Source organism: Pseudopipra pipra, chromosome 29, assembly GCF_036250125.1.
Source record: "Pseudopipra pipra isolate bDixPip1 chromosome 29, bDixPip1.hap1, whole genome shotgun sequence".
Lineage (NCBI taxonomy): Eukaryota > Metazoa > Chordata > Aves > Passeriformes > Pipridae > Pseudopipra > Pseudopipra pipra.
Window position 1 is genome coordinate 1,226,231 of NC_087577.1, and position 18,174 is coordinate 1,244,404.

General features: G+C 56.0%; 1 protein-coding gene across 2 annotated transcripts; it reads left to right on the forward strand.

The window, feature by feature from the left end:
• Positions 1-104: 104 nt before the first annotated feature.
• On the forward strand, positions 105-16,744 carry ETV3 (ETS variant transcription factor 3). 2 transcript variants are annotated; one of them, XM_064638254.1, is made up of 5 exons: positions 105-305; positions 3,071-3,133; positions 5,708-5,945; positions 8,869-8,984; positions 12,121-16,744. In XM_064638254.1, the coding sequence occupies exons 2-5, from the start codon at positions 3,088-3,090 to the stop codon at positions 13,269-13,271; spliced, it is 1,551 nt and encodes a 516-aa protein (XP_064494324.1). In that variant the 5' UTR covers positions 105-305; positions 3,071-3,087; the 3' UTR covers positions 13,272-16,744. The 2 variants fall into 2 exon arrangements, with proteins under 2 accessions (XP_064494324.1, XP_064494321.1); XM_064638251.1 differs by lacking the exon at positions 105-305 and having other exon boundaries at positions 3,049-3,133.
• The last annotated feature ends 1,430 nt before the right edge of the window (positions 16,745-18,174 follow it).

An 18,174-nucleotide genomic window follows, 5' to 3' on the forward strand; every position in this document is an offset into this window, starting at 1 on the left:
GTTTATTTTTTTTTTGGTTGGGGGGGGGGGGTCCGTTCCCCACCGGAAGCGGAAGTGGCGCGGGAGAAGCGGAAGTGGCGCGGGGGCCGCGCGGACCGGAAGCGCGTGGGCGGTGGCGGCGGCGGTTCCGGTTCCGGCGGCGGCGGCGGCGGCGGCTCCGGGGGGAAGGCTCCGGGAACCCGGGAACGGCACCGGGAGCGGCTCCGAGCGCGGCCCACCCCGCACCGGCAACATCCCCGCCCGCCCCCCCCGCCTGCCCCGCAACCCGCCCCCCCCCCCGTGATCCGCCCGCGCCGCCCCCGCAGGTACGGCCCGGGGGGTTGGTGGGGGGGGCGCCGGGGGGGGTTAACGGGGGGTAACGGGGGGGTGATGTGGGTGGAAGTGGCGGCGGGGGGCGGTTATGTAGGCGTTTTTGGCGATGGGGCGGGGGGGGGCAAACCGGGGGGAGAAACCGGGAATTACCGGGGGGGGGCGAAACGGGGAGGTACCGGGGCGGGAGGATTGGCGGGTTAAGGGTTGGGGGGTGAACGGGAAGCCCCCCCCGGGACGGGGGGGGGAGTGCCGGTGAAAGGCGGGGGCGCGGGAACGGGGAGGTACCGGGGGTGGGTGGGGGGGCTCGTTTACCCCCCCCCCCCGACCCACCCCGGTATCCACCTCCCCCGTTACCGGGGAGGAATAAATAACGGGGAGTTACCGGGAGAGGGGAAAACGGGGACCCCCACAGACACCCCGGTTACCGGCGAGGAATAAATGAGCCCCCCCCGTTACCGGGGAAGGGGTAAACAAGGACAGACCACCCCCCCCCCCTACCGGGAGGGGTAAATGAGGCCCCCCCGGTTACCGGGGGAACATTAAACAGGGACGGCCCCCGGTTACTTGAGGGTAAACAGGGACACCCTCCCCCCCTCCCCCGGTTACCGGAGGGGCTCTCGGGGCTGCGACAACGACCTGCCCGGTGGTCCCGGAGCGTGGGAGGCCGCGCAGGGTCTCCCGTCCCCGGGGCCGGGGGGGTCCCGCGGGGGGGGCTGCGGAAGGTCCCCGGTTCCCGGGTGGATCCCCGTTGGTCCCGGTGCTCCCCGTTCCCGGGGGGGGCTTCCCGGTGCTCCCCGTTCCCGAGGGGGGGGTTCCCGGTGGTCCCGATGGTTCCCGGGGGGGTTCCCGGGGGGGTCCCGGGTGGTCCTTGTTACCGATCCCCGGTGGGTTTCCCGGTCGGGGCGGCTCCCCCCCCCCCCGCCCCGGGGCCCGGGCGGGGCCGGGCGGGGCCGGGCGGGGCCGTGCCGGGACAGGCCGGGACAGGCCGGCGGGGCTGTAACGGAGCAGCCCCGGCCCCGCCGCCGCCGCGGCGCCGCGGCCCCTCCCGGCGGCCATTTACGTGCTTTGAACCTCTCCCGGGGCTGGGAAACACGGCGAGGGGAGGGTGGAACAGCCCCGGGGGGGCTCCGGGGGAGGCGGGGGGGGGGGATCGGCCCCTCTCCGGGGGCTCCGCTCCCTCCCCGGGGGGCTTCGGTGCGTTCCGGGGGGGCCGCCGGTTCATCCCGGGGAGGGTCGTTTGGGTGGTGGGGGGGTGGTGGGAGGGAATGGACCCTCCCCGGGGGGGGGGTCTGGTCACCCCTGGGGGGCTTTTGTGGCTGCCGGGCTCGGGGGGCTCCGGTTTGTGCCGGGGGGGTGATGTAGGTGCTGGGACAGGGGGATGGGACCCTCCCCGGGGGGCTCCGGATCGGCCCCGGGGGGGTCACGGGGGTGCTGGGCAGGGGGAAAGGGACCCTCTGGGGGAGCTCTGGTCCCTCCCAGGGGGGCTCCAGTTCATCCCTGGGGGGTCATTTGGGTGCTGGACCCTCCTGAAGGCCCCGGGGGGGCTCCTCGGGGGATGGTGGGACCCAAGGAGGGGTTGTCTGGGTGCTGGTACTGGGGGAGATCAGACCCTCCTGAGGGGCTCCAGCCCCTCCCAGGGGGGCTCCAGTTTATCCCTGGGGGGTCATTTGGGTGCTGGAGGGGGATGGACCCTCCTGAAGGCCTGGGGGGGCTCCTCTGGGGATGGTGGGACCCAAGGGGGGGTTGTCTGGGTGCTGGTACTGGGACGGATCAGACCCTCCTGAGGGGCTCCAGCCCCTTCCCAGTGGCTCCAGTCCCTCCCAGGGGGGCTCCAGTTCATCCCTGGGGGGTCATTTGGGTGCTGGACCCTCCTGAAGGCCCTGGGGGGCTCCTCTGAGGACGGTGGGACCCAAGGAGGGGTTGTCTGGGTGCTGGGACTGGGGGGGATCAGACCCTCCTGAGGGGCTCCAGTCCCTTCCCAGTGGCTCCAGTCCCTCCCAGGGGGCTCCAGTTCATCCCTGGGGGGTCATTTGGGTGCTGGACCCTCCTGAAGGTCCCGGGGGGCTCCTCTGAGGATGGTGGGACCCAAGGGGGGGGTTGTCTGGGTGCTGGGACTGGGGGGGATCAGACCCTCCTGAGGGGCTCCAGCCCCTTCCTAGTGGCTCCAGTCCCTCCCAGGGGGGCTCCAGTTCATCCCTGGGGGGTCATTTGGGTGCTGGACCCTCCTGAAGGCCCCGGGGGGCTCCTCTGGGGATGGTGGGACTCAAGGGGGGTTGTCTGGGTGCTGGTACTGGGACGGATCAGACCCTCCTGAGGGGCTCCAGCCCCTTCCCAGGGTGCTCCAGCCCCTTCTGGGAGGCTCCTCTCCCTCCCAGGGGGCTCCCCCAGAGCTGTCACTCCTCGTATCCCCTTTTTCTGGGGGAGAACCCAGCTCTGGATTCCGGGATCCCTCCGGGATCCCTCACCTCACAGCAGCAGGAATCAGGAGCCGGGATTTTTCTCCCCTCCCCTTTTTCCCCTCCCTGGGACATCTGGGCGAGCTGGGAGTTGTGTATTTTGGCAGCAGAGCCCGTCTAGTAACAGGAGACAAACTGTGTTGGGCTTGTTTTGTCTGTCTGACGGCCCCGCCGAGCTCCTTCCCGGGGATCCCAGGCAGGACTGGGATTAGATGGGAAAAGGGGACCATCCCTGGGGATGGGCAGGATCCTCTCTCCGGAGAAATCCCTGCGGCTGACGCCGCTTTCCTTGTGTTCCACAGTTGGCAGGAGGGAGAAAATGAAAGCAGGCTGCAGCATTGTGGATAAACCTGAAGGAGGAGGAGGTAAGGAAGTCGAAAGGCTCCAGTTTTCAGCCGTTCCCAATCCTTTTCCCGGGATAAAGGAGCTCGAGGAGGGTTAATTTTGCCTCTCCAGGGCTGGGGCGAGCGAGGGTTGAGATTTCCTCGGTGGGTTGTGAGGGCTGGGATGTGAAAATGCCAATAACCCCCCCCCAGAGATGGATAACCTGGAAGGATTTGGGAATTTCTGAGGGCTGGATGTGAAAATGCCAATAAACCCCCCCTGGAGATGGATTACCTGGGAGGATTTGGGAATTCTGAGGCTGGGATGTGAAAATGCCAATAAACCCCCCCTTGGAGATGGATTACCTGGAAGGATTTGGGAATTTCTGAGGGCTGGGATGTGAAAATGCCAATAAACCCCCCCCAGAGATGGATAACCTGGAAAGATTTGGGAATTTCTGAGGGGTGGGATGTGAAAATGCCAATAAACCCCCCCCTGGAGATGGATTACCTGGAAGGATTTTGGGATTTCTGACCCTGCTTGGGTCTGTTTGGAGTCTTGGGGTGGGATGTGGGTTCTCCAGGATGGGGTTTGGAATTGTGGCCACAAAAAAACACCCAAAAAACCCCCAACCAGCCTCGTGCTGGGAGTTGTGCTGGGAAATATCCCGAGGGATCTGGAGCTTGGCAGTCCCTCAGGAATATCTGTTGGGATCTGGAGCCGCCCTGGAATCCACACGAGCTTAAATCCTCAAATTGGGATTTTTTTTGGCCTTATTTCCAATCCTTGGAAGTGCTGAAAGACGGGTTGGATGGGGCTTGGAGCCACCTGGACTGTGGAACTCAAACCATTCCATGATTCCAGGCAAATTTGGTTCATTCCAGCTCCAACCAGCAGCGTTATCCAAAGGTTTTGGGTTCCTGGTACTTCCATCCCCCTCAGTTTTCCCATTTTTGGGTGGTTTCTTTAGGGATTCTCCAAGGAAGAGGGGTCTGAAAGCTGGAGGTGGAGAGCTGGGTCTCTCCTCCTGGGATTAAACATGGAATTAAACCTGAAATCTCTCTCCAGTATCCCTGCAAATCTGTCATCTGGGAGGGAATCTCATCAGTCCATGGAAATATCTTAAATATCCGTGGAAATCTTTCATCTGAGGGGGGGGGGAATCTCATCAATCCATAGAAATCTCTCAAATATCCCTAAAAATTTCTTACCTGAGAGAGGTCTCATCAATCCATGGAAATAGCTCAGATATCCATAGGAATCTCTCAAATATCCCTAAAAATTTCTTGTCCCAAAGGGGATCTCATCAATCCATGGAAACATTTCATCAATCCATAGAAATCTCTCATCAATCCATAGAAATCTCTCATCAATCCATAGAAATCTCTCATCAATCCATAGAAATCTCTCAAATATCCCTACAAATTTCTTGTCCCAAAGGGGATTTCATCAATCCATGGAAATAGTTCAGCTATCCATGGAAATCTCTCAAATATCCCTACAAATCTCTCACCTGAGAGAGATCCCATCAATCCATGGAAATACCTCCAATATCCATGGAAATCTCTCAGATATCCCTAAAAATTCCTTGGCCAAAAGGGGATCTCATCAATCCATGGAAATTTCTCATCAATCCATAGAAATCTTTGAAATATCCCTACAAATTTCTCATCTGAGAGGGATCTCATCAATCCATGGAAATAGTTCAGATATCCATAGGAATCTCTCAGATATCCCTAAAAATTCCTTGTCCAAAAAGGGGATCTCATCAATCCATGGAAGCATCAATCCATAGAAACCCCTCAAACATCCATAGAAATCTCTCAGATATCCCTAAAAATCCCTTGTCCAAAAGGGGATCTCATCAATCCATGGAAACATCTCATCAATCCATGGAAATCTCTCATCAATCCATACAAATCTCTCAAATATCCCTACAAATTTCTCATCTGAGAGAGATCTCATCAATCCATGGAAATATCTCCAATATCCATGGAAATCTCTCAGATATCCCGACAAATTTCTTGTCCAAAAGGGGATCTCGTCAATCCATGGAAACATCAATCCATAGAAACCCCTCAAAGATCCATAGAAATCTCTCAGATATCCCTAAAAATCCCTTGTCCAAAAGGGGATCTCATCAATCCATGGAAACATCTCATCAATCCATAGAAATCTCTCATCAATCCATGGAAACATCTCATCAATCCATGGAAACATCTCATCAATCCATGGAAACATCTCATCAATCCATGGAAATCTCTCATCAATCCATACAAATCTCTCAAATATCCCTACAAATTTCTCATCTGAGAGAGATCTCATCAATCCATGGAAACATCTCATCAATCCATGGAAACATCTCATCAATCCATGGAAACATCTCATCAAATCCACACAAATCTCTCATCAATCCATTCAAACCACTCAAACATCCATAAAAATCTCTCAGATACCCCTACAAATTTCTCATCTGAGAGGGGGGGATCCCCTCAATCCATGGAAATCCCTCTTAAAACCCTGGAACATCCGTGGAATTCCAGCCCCCGGAGCGAACCCCGGACGCGTTTTCGCGTCTCTTTGAGCGACTTTTCCCCCTCTCTCTCTTCCCCAAGGGTATCACTTCCCGGAGTGGGCTTATAAAACCGAGTCCAGCCCTGGCTCCAGGCAGATCCAGCTGTGGCACTTCATCCTGGAGCTGCTCCAGAAGGAGGAATTCCGCCATGTCATCGCCTGGCAGCAGGGAGAGTACGGCGAGTTCGTCATCAAGGACCCCGACGAGGTGGCCCGGCTGTGGGGGAGGAGGAAATGCAAACCCCAGATGAACTACGACAAGCTCAGCAGGGCCCTCAGGTGAGGAGGAGGGGGGGAGGCTGGAAAGGAGCGTTCCCAGATCCTTCTGGGAGAAATTTGGGGGAATTTCGGTTGGAAGTGGCCGAGGATGAGGTTGGACGGGGTTCGGAGCAGCCTGGCCTGGTGGGAGGGTCCCTTCCAAAGCATTCCAGGATATTCCCCGGGCTGGTTAAATGGGATATTGGGGGTAAATCCTTCCCTGGGAGGGTCCCTTCCAATCCAAAGCATTCCAGGATATTCCCTGGGCTGGTTAAATGGGATATTGGGGGTAAATCCTTCCCTGGGAGGGTCCCTTCCAACCCAAACCATTCCAGGATTCCCCCTGGGATACTGGGGGTAAATCCTTCCCTGGGAAGGTGTTGAGGGTTCTTTTCCAACCCAAAGCATTCCAGGATATTCCCTGTGCTGGTTTAGGTGGGATATTGGGGGTAAATCCTTCCCTGGGAGGGTCCTTTCCAACCCAAAGCATTCCAGGATTCCCCTTGGAATACTGGGGGTAAATCCTTCCCTGGGAGGGTGTTGAGGGTTCTTTTCCAACCCAAAGCATTCCAGGATATTCTCTGTGCTGGTTAAATGGGATATTGGGGGTAAATCCTTCCCTGGGAGGGTCCCTTCCAACCCAAAGCATTCCAGGATATTCCCTGGGCTGGTTTAGGTGGGATATTGGGAGTAAATCCTTCCCTGGGAAGGTGTTGAGGGTCCCTTCCAACCCAGAGCATTCCAGGATATTCCCTGTGCTGGTTAAATGGGATATTGGAGGTAAATCCTTCCCTGGGAGGGTCCTTTCCAACCCAAAGCATTCCAGGATTCCCCTTGGAATACTGGGGGTAAATCCTTCCCTGGAGGGTGTTGAGGGTCCCTTCCAACCCAGACCATCCCATAATTCCACGACCAGGGCTGAGCATTCCCCTCCTTGCCCTTCCCAACTCCAAACCCTCCAGCCCTCTCCCCTTCCAGCCCCTTCCACGGGGGTTTTATCCCAGTTTTCTCCACACCTTCGGGAATCAGAGCTCGGAGAACCCGCCCGGCCCTCGGAGGTGTTTCCACGCTCCAGGAGCATCCCAGTCCCTGGGAAGTCATGGAATTATCAGTCCCTGGCGTGGACTTGGCTGCCCCACACCCTCTGATACCTCCTGGGTGGAGCTGCCAAAGGCAAACACGGGAGTTTCCTCCGGGAACGGGGAGGAAAACCGGGTGGAAAACACCCCTGCCTTGGGATCCGTGTCCCCTGGATGCTGTTCCCACAAAAGATCCCCCTGGAGAGACATGGATTGGAGTGTTGGATGGGGAAGGGATGATCCATGGAGGTGATTTGGGGGCTGGAGCATCTCTGGTGAGGAGAGACTCATCCAAATGTCTCCAATATCCATAAAAACCTCTCAGCTGAGAGGGAATCTCGTCAGTCCAGGGATATATCCCATCAATCCAGACAAATGTGTCAAATATCCCTGGAAATATCTCCAATATCCATAAAAACCTCTCATCTGAGAGGGAATCTCCTCAGTCCATGGATATATCCCATCAATCCAGACAAATACCTCAGATATCCCTGGAAATACCTCAAATATCCATAAAAATCTCTCAGCTGAGAGGAGATTTTCTCAGTCCAGGGATATATCCCATCAATCCAGACAAATCTGTCAAAGATCCCTGGAAATATCTCCAATATCCCTAAAAACCTCTCATCTGAGAGGGGATCTCATCAATCCATGGATATATCTCATGGATTCCTACAAACCTCTCAAATATCCCTGGAAATGTCTCCAATATCCCTAAAAACCTCTCATCTGAGAGGGGATCTCATCAATCCATGGATATATCCCATCAATCCAGACAAACCTCTCAAATATCCCTGGAAATGTCTCCAATATCCCTAAAAACCTCTCACCTGAGAGGAGATCTCATCAATCCATGGGAATATCTCAGATATCCATGGAAATATCTCAGATATCCCTACAAATCTCTCCAATATCTCGGTATCCCAAGAAAAATCTCTCCAGTATCCCCTGGAAACCCCTGGAATCTGAGGGTGGATCCCATCCACCCATGGAAATATCTCACCTGCCTTGGAGGATCTCCAGGGATCCCTTCCAACCCCCAGTATCCCGGGAAAGGAGGATCCAAGCCCTGGGCAGGGGAGGGATTGGTTTTAATCCCAAAAAAAAGGGGGATCAGAAGGGGAAGGGACTCACTCCAAGGCACGAAGCAGCAGGAACCAGCTCTCCCAATCCCTGGACCGGGAAAATCCCGGGAATCAAAACCAATCCCAGGCCAATCCGGGGGATTCGGGCCCCGTTTTTCCCGGCTCTGGTCGCTCCGAGTGTTGTCCCAGGGACACGTTCTCCTCTCTCAGGGAATATCCGCCGGGATTTTTCCCCTCCTGGAGACATTTCCATGGCATTTCTCAGCATTCCCAGGGGTGGGAATGGGGAGGGAGTGCCCGGGAATGCCCAGGAGAGCTCCCAGCCCGTGGCACTGGTCCCAGTTTGGACTGGGCCGAGGAGAACATGGGATGTTATTCCAGCTTTTCCCGCCCGTTCCAAGGGACGTAACAACCTCTAAAATGGAATATCCCGGGTTGGAAGGGAATTCCACGTGTTCCAAGGGACGTCATAACCTGGGAAAAGGGGTTTGGAACCTCCCGCTGAAAAGGGGGTCGTTGGGAAAATTCCCGGCGGACTGAGGTTTCCCGGTGTTGACAACAGAAATCGTGGAATATCCCGAGTAGGGAGGGTCCCACCGGGGGTCACGGAGCCCCAGCTCCTGGCTCTGCATCCCAAAGATCCCCAAAAAAAGATCCCAAAGGTTCGGGGCAGCTCCAGTTTTCACCGAGACCTCGGAGGTGGCGGCGACGTCGGCGCCGCTCCCAAAAAAACGGGATCTGGAGCGGCCTCGGCTCCATCTCTTCCCAATCCCTCCCCAGATATTACTACAACAAGAGGATCCTCCACAAGACAAAGGGCAAGAGGTTCACCTACAAGTTCAACTTCAACAAGCTGGTGATGCCCAACTACCCTTTCATCAACATCCGGCCCAACGGTGAGTCGGGCGCGCGGGATTCCGGGATTCCCGGCGCTCCCGCCGCGGAATTCCAGGGGGAAAGGGCCCCTGGGACAATCTGTGCTGCTGTGGGGGATGTCTGGGCCGTGATAAAACCTTATCTGGGGCTGCCTTTCCCTGGGGATTGTTGTGGGAGACGAGGAATCCGGGCTCCTGTTTGCGCTCGTCCTCCCCCGGGGGCGTCGCGGGTGGGGTCGCTTTGTTTTCGGGGAGGGTTTTTTTGGGGGGGGTTGGGGATTTTTTGGCTGGGCTGGGGGGTGGGAAGGGGTTGGAAGGGTGTCCTTGGGATAAGAGGATTTAGTGGGGCTGCTCCAAGCCTGCCTTGCTGTTTGAACAGGGAGTTTATGGGGCCGGATAAACGCGGCCCTTCCCGACCAGCTGAGCCCAACCTGAATTTTCAGGGGCTTTGCACCTCCCAAGGCCCCTTTTTTGGGCTCAGTTCTGCTCCTCTGAAACCCAAAAGGCCTTTTTTTTAACCCTTTTCTGTCTCAACTCAAGCTCTGCACCTCCCCAGGCAATGCAGAGCTTCCAGAGGAAAACTCTGGACTAAAATCCCAGGGATTTCCCGGCTCTCCCCGAGCTTGACTAAAGTCACAGGGATTTCCCAGCTCCCCCCTGAAACAGGAGAATGAAAAAAAAGTTGGGAATGGAACATAATTGTTCCTTTCTTGCCCTGCAAGACCTTTGAGCCTCTTGCCAGCAGCAGGGATTTATCCCAGAGTTGGTTTTTTGGGAAGAGGGTTTGCAAAGACGCTTTTTTGGTGGAGTTAAATCCCCTAAAAGCCAGATTTTTCCATCTGGGTGGCTGTCCATGAAAAAGCAGGGAGGTTGTTGGCCACGGAGTCCACAAAAAACGAGAAACCTCTGGAATTCTGGACTCCCAAAACTCCCAAACTCTCCCCCTCCGCAAAAAAAACACCGGCACGGAGGTGCCCCGGGTTGGGAGAGCCCTGGAATACGGGGAAAAAAAGCAGGGAAAAAAAAGAGCAGGGGCTGGAAGGTCGAGCCTGAAAAAGCCCAAGGGGCTGGGAAAAAAAAAAACCAAACAGGTTCCATGTGGGGCCAGAGGAATTCCCAGGGGCTGGAGCCAGGATTTGGCAGCCGGGGCCCGACACGAAGGTGCCATCGAGCGGCTTTTTTGTGTCTCCCAAAGCCACCAGGAATCCCAAAAAACAGGGCTGGGAGGAGGGGAAAATATTCCTCCAGGTGTTGTGCCTTTTGTAGGGGAGAAGGAAATGTCTTCTGCAGGCGTCCTGAGCCAAGGGAACGGGGGTGGGAGATGTGTCTGGAGCTGCTCTGTAAATCTATAATTACTTGCAGCAACGAGTCCGGGCAGTTCCAGCTCCACGTTCCCTTTTCCCTGCTCCTCCAGCCACTCCCTCCTATCTCTGGGGTTCAGGCATTTTAAAAAAAGAACTTTGGAGAGAACTGGAATGCACTTTTGTCTAATTACAACCTGTTTTCTTCCCCCTCCTCTGGGGCTCTTGGAGAGGGAGGGGGGGGTTGGGATTCTCCAAACCTGGATCGGGTTTCTTCTTCTCCTCCCTGTGTTTCGTTTGGTTTGGGTTTTTTTGGAAGGGAAAAAGTGGGAATCAAGGGGTTCATTGTGGAGGTAGAGAAGTGTGTGAGGATTTGCCTGGATGTGGCTGGTTACGAGTTGGGGCCGGGCGGTTCCGTAGGAAGAGGGAGCCAGTGGGAGCTCGGCAGCGACGTAGGAGGGATTTTCTTCCCAGGAAAAGCACAAATCAGGGATTTTCAGGCAGCCTGGAGCACGAAATCAGGGATTTTTCAGGCAGAGCTGGGGGTTCATTCCTCCTCCTGCCCCCCCCAGGAGTGAGGAGGTCAGGGAGGGGCATCCCAAACTTCTTCCAGGGGCTCTGGAGCTTCCCAAAAACCCCGGGGAGAGGAGAGGGGAGGATTCCTCCCCAGCAGTGGCAGGATTTGAGGTGGGCAGGGAAAGGGAGCAGATGGAAAAGGCCCCTCCCCTCAGCTCCCAGCACGTGGGATTTTTGGGTTGCTCTTCCAAAACGCCTGCGGGTGCAGCTCCGGGAGCTGCTCCTTCCCTGGGGTTTAACTCCCTCGGAGCTGGAGCTGGAGCTGGAGCTGGAGCTGGAGCTGGAGCTGGAGCTGGAGCTGTCTCCCTGAGGGAATTCTTGGAGATGTGTCAGGGGTGGGTGGGAATTAGGGAATGATTGTCCATCCAGGGGTGGGAATTAGGGAGTGGTTCTTCATCCAGGGGTGAAAATTAGGGAATGGTTGTTCATCCAGGGGCATTTGGGGTGGGAATTAGGGAATGGTTGTTCATCCAGGGGTGGAAATTAGGGAATGGTTCTTCATCCAGAGGGCGTTTGGGGTGGAAATTAGGGAATGGTCGTTCATCCAGGGGTGGGAATTAGGGAATGGTCGTCCATCCAAAGGGTGTTTGGGGTGGGAATTAGGGAATGGTTGTTCATCCAGGGGTGAAAATTAGGGAATGGTTGTTCATCCAGGGGTGGAAATTAGGGAATGGTTGTTCATCCAAAGGGTGTTTGGGGTGGGAATTAGGGAATGGTTGTTCATCCAAAGGGTGTTTGGGGTGGGAATTAGGGAATGGTCGTCCATCCAAAGGGTGTTTGGGGTGGGAATTAGGGAATGGTTGTTCATCCAGGGGTGGAAATTAGGGAATGGTTGTTCATCCAGGGGTGGAAATTAGGGAATGGTCGTCCATCCAAAGGGTGTTTGGGGTGGGAATTAGGGAATGGTTGTTCATCCAGGGGGCGTTTGGGGTGGAAATTAGGGAATGGTTGTTCATCCAGGGGTGGGAATTAGGGAATGGTTGTTCATCCAGGGGTGGGAATTAGGGAATGGTTGTTCACCCAGAGGGCGTTTGGGGTGGAAATTAGGGAATGGTCGTCCATCCAAAGGGTGTTTGGGGTGGGAATTAGGGAATGGTTGTCCATCCCAAGGGCATTTGGGCACCGGAAGAGGCTCCACACGGTCCCGGGAGCTCCGGGAGTGTTGGGACGACCCTCCCAGGGAATTCCCGGGGCCGTGCAGGGCCGGGAGCGGGGCCGGATGATCCCAGCGCGTCCCCGCCGACCGGGCCGTCCCCTGACTGTGTCATTCCCTACCCCAGGTGTGGTCCCCCAGAGCGCTCCCCCCGTCCCCACGGCCTCGTCCCGCTTCCACTTCCCTCCGCTGGACGCCCACTCCCCCACCGAGGATCCCCAGCCCGGGGGCCGCTTCCCCGGCGGTTCCCTGGGGCCGGGATCCACCCCGGAGGCTCTGCCGGACGGCGGCGGCGGCGGCGACAGGAAGCCGGAGCTGCCGGAGCTGCTGGAAGATTCCTCCTCGGATTGGCGCCGGGGGGGCGTGGATCTGCTGGCCCCCCACGGCGGCCCCGGCGGCGGGAGCGTCGCCCACGCCAAGCGCAAGCCCGACATCGTCCTGCCGCTGTTCCCCCGGCCCGGGATGTTCCCGGACCCCCACAGCCCCTTCGCCGTGTCGCCGCTGCCGGGCCGCGGGGGGGTCCTCAACGTGCCCATCTCGCCGGCGCTGTCGCTGACGCCCACCCTGTTCTCCTACAGCCCCTCGCCGGGGCTCAGCCCCTTCACCGGCAGCAGCTGCTTCTCCTTCAACCCCGAGGAGATGAAACACTACCTGCATTCCCAGGCCTGCTCCGTGTTCAACTACCACCTGAGCCCGCGGACTTTCCCCCGCTACCCGCTGGTGGTGCCGCCGCTGCAGTGCCAGGTGCCCCTGGAGGAGCAGCCCCAGTTCCCCATCAAGCTCCAGCCGCCTCCCGCCGGCCGCAAAAACAGGGAGAGGCTGGAAAGCGCCGAGGAAGCCGCTCAGCTCAGGGTGAAGGTGGAGCCCGCCGGGGACAAGGAGCCCGAGGAGGCCAAGGACGGAGGAGAGCGGAGGGAAGAAGGTTCCGGAGCGGAGGAAGGCAAGGGGGGGCCGGTGTTCGCCCGCCCGGCCGCCCCGTCCTGGCTCCCGGCGCCCGCCCAGCCCGGCTCGTCCTCCTCGGAAGAGCCCCCGGAGCAGCAGCAGCAGCAGCAGCAACAAGGGGAGAGCGGCGTGGAGAAACCCCCCCGGGATCCCTGCGGAGAGGCGGGAGCTCAGGAGAAGAGGGAGGACGCCCTGATGCCCCCCAAGCTGCGCCTGAAGCGCCGCTGGAACGGGGACAGGCCGGCGGAGCCGCCCGAGGAGAACGGCAGCGGCCTCTGGAACGGCCCCAACGTCGCCGTCCCCAAGGCCGTGGCGGCCGCCAGCTCCGACACCTAATCCCGGGGCTGGGAGAGCATCCAGGGATTCATGTAGCAGAGGTTGCAGAGCGCGGGGAGGGGAGGTGGCGGGAGGGGGTGGGACACGGGGGGGGGGTTAGAGGCTGGTTTTGGGGATTCTAGGAATTCTGGGGGGGGGTGGGAGGAGGGAGGGGGGGTTGTGTTCTCTTTGTTTTCGTTGTTGACTCGCAGGTGAGATGCCGGGTTGTTCCTGCTCCGGGTCGTTCCCGCTCCGGGTCGTTCCCGCTCCGGGTTGTTCCCGCTCCGGGGTCGTTCCCGCTCCGGGTCGTTCCCGCTCCGGGGTCGTTCCCGCTGCTCCTCCGTCGTTCCCGGGCTTTCCCGGCTGAGCTTTGGGCCTGGCACGGACTCCCAAGGGGGGGTTGAGGCCTTTTTTTTCCCCCAGGGATGGAGGAATTCCGGGCGTGGCCTATTTTGGTGTTTATAGCAGCAGGAATCTCCAAATCCATGTAATTCCCTGGGGTTTTTTTTATATATATATATATATATATTTACACGGAGCGTGCGATGGCGGGAGAGGAGAATTCCCAGCTTTGCATCCGCCTCGGGAGCTGAGGGGGGGTAGGACTGGGATGAGGGAATATTGCACTGTCCTTGGAGCAGGGGAAGGATTCAGGAAGACACGACTGAGAAAATCAGGATGCTGCCGGAGCGGGAGAGCCGCCCTCTCTCCCTCTCTCTCCCTCTCTCCCGGAGAGGGATCCGCATTCCCGGCTCTCCGGGATCCGCATTCCCGGCTCTCCGGGAAAAATCCTTCTTTTCGCCTTTTATTTTTGTTTTCTCCTGCAGAAGCCATGAGCAAAAAACTCTTCAAAATCCTTCAGGGAATCGGGAACGGGAACGGGATGTCAAAAAACCTTAACCCAATGCCTTTAACAGACGCATTAAAATGTACCCGGGGGGGGCCCCGGGGGGGTTTTCCCAAACCTCTCCCTCCCCCCTTCTCCCAAGTCGCGCGGGTGGAATTTGGGAGCGACGGGAAAGATTGGAACGTCGGGAAACGATTGTGGTGGAGCGGGAACGCCGGAATCGCCCCCCGGGAACGCCCCGGGGAGCCTCGGTGACTCCATTCCCTGCGTTTGGATCCCCCTGTCACCTTGACTCATGCCTTAAACTACGCGTGGACTCGATCCCGGCGGGATCCGGCCACGGGAGCGCTTGGATTTCATGGATTTTCATGGATTTTCGTGGATTTTCGTGGATTTCCGTGGATTTTCGTGGATGTTGCCCCGGTGCCGGAGCGGCGGCCGCGTCTCCCGGCGCAAATCCCGCTGTATTTTTTGCTACAAATCCTCCTTATTTCCCTACTCGGCCGACATTCCCCTTGGGACCGATTCCCTCGGGAACGCGCTCCCATCCCGGCACCGGGATGAACCCTCGATGATTCCTCGGGAAGGAGCTTCGGGAAAAACCTGCCGGGGACGGAGCCGCATCCCGAGGGGGAGGATTCCCGAGGGAGCCGCTCCGGGAGCGTCGGGAGCACAGTTTGGAAGTGGAATTCAGGCAGGGATTCCGGGGGCTGCCGGGATGAGATGCCGGGAGTCGGGAGCCGATCCCGGGAGTCGGATCCCGCGCGACCCGGACGGGCTCCGGATTTTCCTGGAGCGTGGAGGAAAAACGGGATGCGAGGAGCCTTTGGATCGTCCCAACCCCGCCGAGGGTGTCCAGGAGTGAACTCAGGAATTAGAAAACACGAGGCCTTTCCCCATTCCCGGCTTTGATCCGTATCCTCCAAAGTGCCGGAGCCCGGCGGGAATTCGGGAATTCTGGGGGGGGGGGGGCTGGGATTGGCCCCGCCCCCTTTTCGTTCGAGGCAAAAAAAAAAAAAACAAACCCCGAAACAAAACAAAACAAAAAAAAAAAACATAAAAAAAAAAAAAGTTGGGACTCGTTTGGCTTTAAAAAAGTTTGGAATGACGGGGGGGGTTGGGGGAGAGGGTGGGAAAGGGGCGGGAATTGTTTTTTTCCATAGCCATTGCACTGCAAAAAACCCACACAAAAAAAAGCGGGAGCTCCACGTTCAGGGATAAAGGATTCCCGTTCTCAGGAACAGCGGATCAGCCACCGGATCAAGGGGAGGGGTCCTCAGAGCACCCCCCCCTCGGGATCCCAACCGGACTTCCCGTTGCCTGGAAAAGCCTGGGAAGAGGAGGAGGAGGAGGAGGAAAAGGAGGAGGAAGAGGCGCTTATAAATACATTTAAAAAATAATCGATTTAAAAGAGAAAAAAAAAAAAAACACGCAAAAAAAAAAATAAAAATATATATATATATTCCAGATGTGCCAAAATCTTGGAAACTCGTTAAAAAAAAAAGAAAAAAAAAAGAAAAAAAAAGGTTTTTAAGTGGTTTGAGATCTCCACGTCCACCTGTAATGAATTAATCAAGAGCATGTTAATTGTTTTAAAAACCGTTTTTGGTTTTTTTTTCTGTTCGTTCGTTCGTTCGTTGGGTTTGTTTTTTTGTTTTTTGGGGTTTTTTTTCGAGCTTTTCTTTAGTTGGTAGAGAAAAAAAATCCGTAGGGGAAAAAAAAAAAAAGAGACTTTTAACGGGACAATCGGCAGCAAGGCCAAGGTTGTTTTGTTTTTTTATTATTATTATTTTTGGGGAATTCAGACCATCCAGGCGGGACAGAGCCCTGTCCCCCTTCCCAAATCCAGGTGGGAAGAGGAGGAGGAAGAAGAGGAGGAAGAAGAGCCCCTTTCCAGGAGCATTAACAGGCCCCTCGCTCGGTTGTCCCTCGGTTTTTTTTCCTTTTATTTATTCCATAATTATGTTTTTAAAGCTGGTTTTTTTTTCCGTTGGGGGGTGGGTTTTTTTTCTCTCTCTTTTTTTGTCTTCTGGATCCTGGTGGTTTTTTTTTTTTTTTTTTTTAAGAAAAAAAACCCACGAGGAGGAATTTCTTTTGGTTTGCTGAAATAACCAATAATCAGTTTTTAACAAGGAGAAAAAAAAAAAAAAAAAACCACGTTGATGATTTCTTTTAGTGCTTTTAAGGCGACTTTATTAAGTTAGAAAAGGGGGGTTTTCGAGTTTGTTTTTTTTTTAAAAATCACTTTTTTCCTGAGGCGTGTTCTTTGACTTTTCCTGGAGTTTGATTCCGCAGGGATTAGCGAGGATACATAACCCAGAGCCTGGGATTGAACGTGTGTGTCCGTGTACATACCATGTAAAGTAGTTTCAAATACTCCATTGTGCAGTGCCTTTAGACGTTCCACTTTCTATAAAGTTCTTCGAGGAAAAAAAAAAACACAAAAAAAAAAAAAGAGGAAAAAAAAAAAAGGTTGCATATATATATTATATATATATATGATGTAATGTTATAGAAATATATGTATAATATACATATTTTTTTCCAGGGGTATCTGATAGCTCTGTATTTTGTTATGGAAGTTGAAAGAAAACAAAAACAAAGTATTTTACCTCAAATTAAAAAGTTAAATAAACCTTTTAACAAAGTCGTGCTGTTGGGCCTCGGTTCTTGAGGGGGGGGGGGGGAAATTTGGGTTGGGGGGAGTCTTTCCAAGGTTTTCCCAGGGCTGAGGCGCATCCTGGGGGTGGAGTGGGAATATCCAGTGGGGATGGAATGGGATCATTCCCAAGGGATGGAATGGGATCATTCCCAGGGGAGGGACTGGGATCATCCAGTAGGGATGGAATGGGAAAATTCCCAGGGGATGGACCAGGAACATCCCCAGGGGAGGGACTGGGAACATCCAGTAGGGAGGGACTGGGAACATTCCCAAGGGATGGAATGGGATCATTCCCAAGGGATGGACTGGGAACATCCCCAGGGGAGGGACTGGGAACATTCCCAGGGGAGGGACTGGGAACATCCAGTAGGGATGGAATGGGATCATTCCCAAGGGATGGAATGGGATCATTCCCAGGGGATGGAATGGGAACATCCCCAGGGGATGGACTGGGAACATCCAGTAGGGATGGAATGGGATCATCCAGTAGGGATGGACTGGGAACATTCCCAGGGGATGGACTGGGATCATCCAGTAGGGATGGAATGGGATCATTCCCAGGGGAGGGACTGGGAACATTCCCAGGGGATGGAATGGAATCATCCCCAGGGGATGGACTGGGGACATTCCCAGGGGATGGACTGGGATCATCCAGTGGGGATGGAATGGGAACATCCAGTAGGGATGGAATGGGATCATTCTCAGGCGATGGAGCAGGAACATCCCCAGGGGAGGGACTGGGATCATCCAGTAGGGATGGAATGGAATCATCCAGTAGGGATGGAATGGGATCATCCCCAGGGACTGGACTGGGGTCATCCAATAGGGATGGAACAGGATCATCCCTGGGGGATGGACTGGGAACATCCAGTAGGGATGGAACAGGATCATCCCTGGGGGATGGACTGGGATCATCCCCAGGGGAGGGACTGGGAACATCCACAGGGACTGGACTGGGAACATCTCCTGGGACTGAACAGGGAATGTCCTGGGCACTGGACTGGGGTCATCCCCAGGGGCTGGACTGGGAATATCCCAGGGACTTGACTGGGAACATCCTCAGGGGCTGGACTGGGAACATCCACAGGGACTGAATGGGAACATCCACAGGGACTGAATGGGAATATCCCAGGGACTGGATTGGGAACATCCTTGAGGCCTGGACTGGGAACATTCTGGGGGCTGAACTGGGAACATCCCCAGGGACTGGACTTAGAACATCCCTGGGGCTGGACTGGGAACATCCCAGGGGCTGGACTGGGAACATCCCTGGGGCTGGACTGGGAACATCCCTGGGGCTGGACTGGGAACATCCCAGGGGCTGGACTGGGAACATTCCGGGGGCTGGACTGGGAATATTCCCTGGGACTGGACTGGGAACATCCCAGCTGGGTGCCGGTGCCGCGGGCACAGGG

Excerpts from the sequence above, each read along its gene's own strand:
- ETV3 (XM_064638254.1), top strand. The coding sequence starts at position 3,088 with ATGAAAGCAGGCTGCAGCATTGTGGATAAACCTGAAGGAGGAGGAG. Across the intron at positions 3,134-5,707 it reads TAAACCTGAAGGAGGAGGAG|GGTATCACTTCCCGGAGTGG; the intron begins GTAAGGAAGTCG and ends CTCTTCCCCAAG. Across the intron at positions 8,985-12,120 it reads CATCAACATCCGGCCCAACG|GTGTGGTCCCCCAGAGCGCT; the intron begins GTGAGTCGGGCG and ends TCCCTACCCCAG.